This window comes from Charadrius vociferus, unplaced genomic scaffold (assembly GCF_000708025.1).
Source record: "Charadrius vociferus isolate BGI_N301 unplaced genomic scaffold, ASM70802v2 scaffold59, whole genome shotgun sequence".
Taxonomy (NCBI): Eukaryota; Metazoa; Chordata; class Aves; order Charadriiformes; family Charadriidae; genus Charadrius; species Charadrius vociferus.
Genome location: NW_009661371.1, coordinates 3,874,332 through 3,881,127, shown reverse-complemented (window position 1 = coordinate 3,881,127; position 6,796 = coordinate 3,874,332). Strand labels below are relative to the sequence as shown.

General features: G+C 36.2%; 1 protein-coding gene across 1 annotated transcript in view; it reads right to left on the bottom strand.

Annotated features, from left to right (window-relative positions):
- GRIA2 (glutamate receptor, ionotropic, AMPA 2) overlaps positions 1-6,796 on the bottom strand; it is a 55,253-nt gene that overhangs the window by 5,506 nt on the left and 42,951 nt on the right. Inside the window, exon 12 of the mRNA XM_009893771.1 lies at positions 611-858. Within this exon, the coding sequence (XP_009892073.1) occupies positions 611-858 (248 nt within the window). The remainder of the gene's footprint in view (positions 1-610; positions 859-6,796) is intronic.

Sequence of the window (6,796 nt, the reverse complement as noted above, 5' to 3'; positions counted from 1 at the left end):
CTATTCTACAGCAATGTACTCACATCCACAACAAACAAATAACAGTGTCTTGAATGTGACTCCACTAAAAAAAACAAACAACAAAATAGGAATACAAAGAGTTAACTACATAGTAAAGAGATGTGTGCAAAGAAATTCATAGTGCATTATCTTCTCCCCAAAACAAAGCCCTCTTTAAACAATGGCACATTTTGTTAGTTACTCTGGTTTACTGTTCAAATGCAGCCATTCGGTTTTAGTTTCATGAGCAGAGCGACGTTTTCTACAAGGTATGAGGAAATAGACTCACTATAAGCTAGTAACGTGAAAAGCAAATCTAAAAAAAAAAAAAAAAGGAAAAGAAATAAGAAAACAATCCTTAAAATTGGAATGTTTAAATAATAAGAAAATGAATGTTTACATGGTTAGAAAACCTGCAAGAAATTTAAGGACGTATCCAAACATTTGTCAATATTGTCAGCACAGGCACTTTCATTTTGATATAGTGTTTGAAATGCAATGTTTGAGTTACCTCATATCCTTATACAAACCATAGACATCAGTAAAGATACATCAGGGTAGGTGGGATACTATAACAACATTTAGCATATTGTTATACTATTCCACCCACCTTAATGAGGATCCTTTAGGTGTGGCGATGCCGTAGCCTTTGGAATCCAAATTCCCACCAACTTTCATGGTATCACAGGGTTTCCTTTGTTCGATGTACTCATTCATGGTTGACTCCAGCAAGTAGGCATATTTTCCTTTGGACTTCCGTACTCGAGCTACCCCTTCTGCTGTAGTCCTCACAAACACAGATGGTTCTGCACTTTTCATATAGGTCCACATTTTATCAAACACTGCAATTTTAGATCTCTGTGGAGACAATATGAAGCCTAATTAACTAATCTTTACGTAGACAGCAAAAGCACACCTGGGAAAATATGATTATGTCATTTTTAGGCAAGTTTATTACTCAATGTTGAAAGATAGCAGCACCTACATTCTCTTTTTCTATTAATATTATGCTGTCGTATTTTTTTTGGTATTTGTTATATTTATATTTGTTAAAGATTTGAAGCAAACAGTGCTACTTCCACTTTATAAGAGGTGTGCCAGATTGAAAGATATATATTCAAACTTCAGCAAAATAGTCATCAGAAAATCCCACTCAAACAAGATGATCATCTGTTTTGCAGCTCTCTGCAGCTCTGCGTTACGCAAACGAGAGGTGAGCTGAAATGTCTCAGTGGCACTAGAAAACTTCAGATTGCTCCACAGAGGAAACTAACATTGCTGTGAAACCTGAAGGGAATGTTAAATAGCGAGGCACCTGTTCCAAGGTTGTTCGTATTTGTAACACTCCACATGCCTCACCAACTCATCTCAGCAGGGCAGGGTTTTCTCTCGGAAAGATTGTTACCTGAAGTATGTTTCTTTGCTTTAACCAATTGGTAGTTATAACTATAATCGGCAGTTTTAACTACCAACTGATTGTTATTTTTTAACCTGGGAAGAAATAGAGGAAAACAAAGTTTGCCACCTAGATGTCACCAAAAAGGAAGCAGTGTTATCAAAGAAACAGCAGGTAGAATGAGACATACGGCAAGTCAAGGTCAGTAACAATCAACACTTGGAAAGAGTATATGAAGCTGGATTTCTCATATTGTCACACACTGCACAATCCTAACGAAGAATTAAGAAAGCATAGGTTTATATCATCTCCTCCTGTGTAAGCTGAGTAGAAAACCCAAATGTGCTAACAGCCTACACTGTCTAATCAGAGTATCTGTGAAACTACCGGGGTAGTTGACAATCCACCCTAAATGAACTTCTTAAAAAGACAATCTAAATCATGACATGAAGTAGACAACAAATTACTGCCAATGTTGCATGTAACTCAGCTATCATCACATTTCCACTTTGCTGTAGAAACCCAAGACCACTTGGTTTTGCAGTTATCTTAGTTCTCTGTGAGATGTTACTATTATATGTGTAAGTATACCAAATCTCTACTGTGATAAAAATGTATTAGAAGCACTTCTCTACTAGGGCTTCTTGTAACATACACTTCAGAACTGCAATTCTGCTATAAATATAACATCTACAATCATTCCATTTTAAAAACAGATGAATCAAGTATAAAAGCATTAATAATTCCCCTACTATGCCCCCAGGCTTCACCGTTCTTGTAGTACAGCATTATCATTTTCTCAAACTTACCTTTCTCTTCCTGTCCAGAAATGTAGTCTATGAAGCTTCTGACGCTCAGATTTCTCCATGGTCTCTGTACATCTACTAGTATTAAAAGTTCTGGCAGTACTAAGAACCACTGAAAGTTTTCTAACATCTAAATATTCTAACTATTACCAGAATCTACATGTATATTGGCACAGCTTGCTTTTTGAAAGTTCCCTTGCAGATCAGTTGTTGCATACTTTGATTTGTTCATCTACACATACTCAGTATACCCATTAATATCAAAAGAGTTGGATGTACTCAGCATGACTAGAATGACCGAGAAAAATAACTGTGCACTGAAGACACAGTGGGTTTCTCAGGTTCTTGGAACATCTGCCATACTGCATATGCATTGTTCTTGTTCCATCCAAGAAGATTCTGAAAACTAGGGAAATCCCAAAAAATGGTATATTGCACCACATTTGAAAAGCCAGTTCACAAAGTAACCTATCAGCTATGAGTAAAACTCCAGTATAGCACTTTTCTCTGCCTATAATTTACCTGATACCTAGATAGATACAGGTGCCTCTAACAGATAGCAAATGGCATTGCACGCCTGAAAGACTCTCCCACCTACAGATCCAAGTCAGTCAGGCCATTTAATGTCTGAGAGACTCTATCAACTTCACCAGAGCATATAAAGAAGTCTAAATCCTAAGTGCATAGCTTTCTATCACCTGTTCCCTGAGTCCTGCTGGTGTTGCTCACTTCCCTGGAAGCAGAGCTACCAGAGGTTCTAGCTCTGCAGGGTGCTCAATCTCCTCCTTCAGGCTTGCACTCCAAAGCCCTGAGCCTCATATGGAGAAGCTTGATCTTCCCTGAATTCTCATTCTCTAAACTTCCTCTCTAATTAAACGCAGATGCTCCATCCATTTAGCAGCATACATCCAACTTGGTGCATGGGATTTACCACTGCAAACTAAGCAAGGGTTATCAAGCTTCCAACAGTGTTATAAAAATATTAGTGATACTTCATGAATTACCATAGGTTTGATTTATAAAGGGGGAAACTTAAAGTTGGTTTACAGCTGTCTTACATGGTTCATTTCAACCCAAAGCAGACACCATACACCCAGGTGCCCGTCACTACAACGATCATTAGAAGCCATTTGGATCCCATGTTTAGAAGAGGTTATGCTGACACTTAAAAACATTATTTTCTTCTTGTACAAACATTCAAACACTAAGTAAATAAGCATTCTTTATTCCCATTAGGTAACTTTCATGAACAGGTTCATAAATTGACTTAACTGCCTTTTCTTACTCCATTGTTTCCTGGTTGATTAAAATGACCCTTTACAGGTTTTGATATACATCAAGTATGAGGTATCTACAAAGTCTATTCTGCTTTTGTCATTCAACCTCAGAAAAACGCAGCTTCTCATTTCCTGCTGTCATGCCGCAGAAATCTGATCACAACAGGTAAGTGAGAAGGATGAGGGCTGGTGCTGCATGGCTGAACGGAAGAGGTGCAAGGAACAGATTTCCCAAATGGACAGGTGTTAAGAGGAAACCTCCCACTAGATGGCTCACAGGGTCCTTGCCATACAAATGGATGTAGGAATACCTGACCCAGCACCCACAGAAATAAAAATCTGTAATGAAAAATGCCACCAGAAAATAACATTCAGAATTCGCCATGACCGCACAGTCCTCTGCAGTTGTGAACACTGGAAATCATCACGCTGAAATTCATACAGCTTAGACTCTTGATCTCTACCTAATCCTTGACCTTGACTTTGTCTAGACACGTGAAAAATAAGAGCAACAAGCCACTAGTAGATGATACTTGTGACTTCGAAGTTTTTGTTTATATTCTACACAATATACTTTGCAATACATTCTGTTTTCAGAACTGTGTCATTTTATTTCCTTCATTATTTTGTTTTCAGAATTTGTCTTTTAAATGGAAGGTAGAGCTAAAGGATGTAGAAAAGGGCCGTGTTAAGAGACCTTCATCTAGCACTGTGCTAGACACACACTCACTCACTCATAAAGCCAACATTATCTGATAGAAATAAAAAAGCACGTATACTTATCCTAATTAAAATACACTGTGAATAATAAAAGCACATTAAGTTATTTAAATTTGACCACTGCTATAATTGACCATGTACTTTATTCCTATGCAAATAATCTTCATCTCCTTAAGCTGCACTTGGAAAAGCATGCAGTCATCAGAAACAGCGGACTAAACCATGAGGAAACAGAATTCTTGTGAACGCAGGATGCCCTGTGTGCATGTTGGGCTTTCACATCTCTTTCTTATACACTCTATCGTTAATGGCACCAAAAACCCAAAAGGAGAGCAGTGCTCCATAAAAACCACCACAACTTTCTATCATGTGATCCAAACAACGGAATCATTGTAGATTGCTATATTATTTGACTACAAGAATGCAAGAATATGGAAATAATCTGCACTGCTCCTAATTACTGTGGCTGATTGCTATTGCAAGGTGACACTCCAGTGTATATCTAATATGTTAAAAGCTAATTATAACTTTGGTATTACAATCAACACCAACATGACAGTACAAGACCCTAATATTCACAATGGACACTTTTTCTCCCCTTTATTTATCACTTATATGAAAATACAATTACTGATACAAAAACCCCCAGCACCTAACACTTTTTTTTTTATAGTATTGTGTCACCACTGGGCATTTTGACTATGAAAATTATTATTATTACAAAGTACACATCCCATTTATATATAAAATACTGTCTTCATTAAGAAACTCATTAGGAAATTAAATGATGCAAAGCTTTATGAAATTAATTAACTGTATTTTGTGGGTCATCAGATAACTTTTCCATTTTGTCATTCAAAGGCCTATTCTGAAAATTGGGGTGCTGTAACCAGCACGTCATTGACAGAAATAGCTCCTCAGACTACTATCATTCTACTAGATGATGATCTTGTACTGTGGGAGCAGAACTTTAATTCTAAAATATGGTTTCTGTAACCATCTTGTTGACCTTCCACACTGAATAAAAGGACAGAAACTGGTATTGTCACCAGTAGCTAGAAAGTGTAACAATAAATGTGTGGTCTTGCCTGTTTACACAGTAAATCAATTATTGACACAACCAAAACCAAAGAAAAGAACAAAACTAGTTTTTCAGTCTCTTGAATTAGCTCGCTTAACTTTTTTTATACTGGGTGAATACTTAAGGTGAATGAAAGTTCAAATACATGGAAGATCTAAATTTTACAATATATTGATAATTTTATTCAATACTGCTAAAAATTAGTTACAAGTTCTTAAGATGCAGTTTTATGGCTTTCCAGTTTCCACTCCTTAACTGAGCTACTTATAATATCTTCAAAAAAATTGGTTTTATTCATAAAAATTGTAAAACATTCTACCTCAAGAACTTATTCCTCAAAAGCCTACTTAAAGTAGTTTTCTCCAAAAATGTGCAAGAAAATGACCTTATGTAGTTGTCATATTCTTCATGTGATTTAAAGAGTTAAGTGTTCAGGAAGGCTTGTCTTACAAAGGGATAAAGTTTCAAGACCATTTAAGGGCTTTAAAAATACTTGCTGAAATGACTCCTCCTCTGAGACTGATTAATTTCAGTTTCAAGAGAACCAAAGCTCCTCCCCATCATTCAGCATACTCATAAAATCAAAGCCAACCATTTCAATCTCATTTCATGAAAAACTCAGATAAATGTCACACAAACTAATTTCCACAATGATGACCTAAATCCATCTGGTTTTTTTGAAGTGCTGGTCACAAGGAAAATCTGCTGTCCACTTCCAGAACTAACTTTACTGGAATAAACCTGAACTGAAAAAAAACCCCAGAAAACAGCAGCAGATTTTTGAACCTCATGAGTGAAAAAAGATTGGGAGAAAGTATATCTGCTGTGTGGTGGGAAGAAATGCAGAGAACAATCTACACATAGGACCATAATCTAAATGTATACTTTGTTTTTGATGAGTAAGGAAACTGGGATATCAAAACACATCAAGCCAGACAATAGGAAATTATTTATTTGTTTTATATGAGAAGTGAAAAATTCTGAGCACTAGAATGGCAGAAATGAAATGAAACTTCCCAGTTCAAAAGCATGGTCCAGCACTTTGGGACTAATAAGAAAATCTACAATAAAACTGAGGACCTTCAGTTGATAAAAACAGAAGAAAAGAAATGCAAATCTCTCACTATGATCAAAATGATTACCAGAAAACAGTCTGATACAATCGGGATAAAGTTATTTCCAGAAAAGAGAGAAATATTAATGCCTTTGTACAAAGCATTGCTGAGATCTCAGATGGCATACAACGTACACCTCTGTTCATCCACATTCAGGAACAATTAATTCAAACTATGGCACACACACACAGAAGAGCTATGAGATGATCTGAGACCAAAATGCCTTGCTTGGAAATCAAGAATAAATAGTTCTGTTGATAGAAATGAAAGCTCAGAAACAAAACCATACGTGCTCTGTATTAATGACTCAGGAAATTAAACATGGAGAACAAAAAAATCTACATAATAATTATGAATGTATTGTGATAATTGAGGATAAACTAGTTGTAAATTTATTTAGG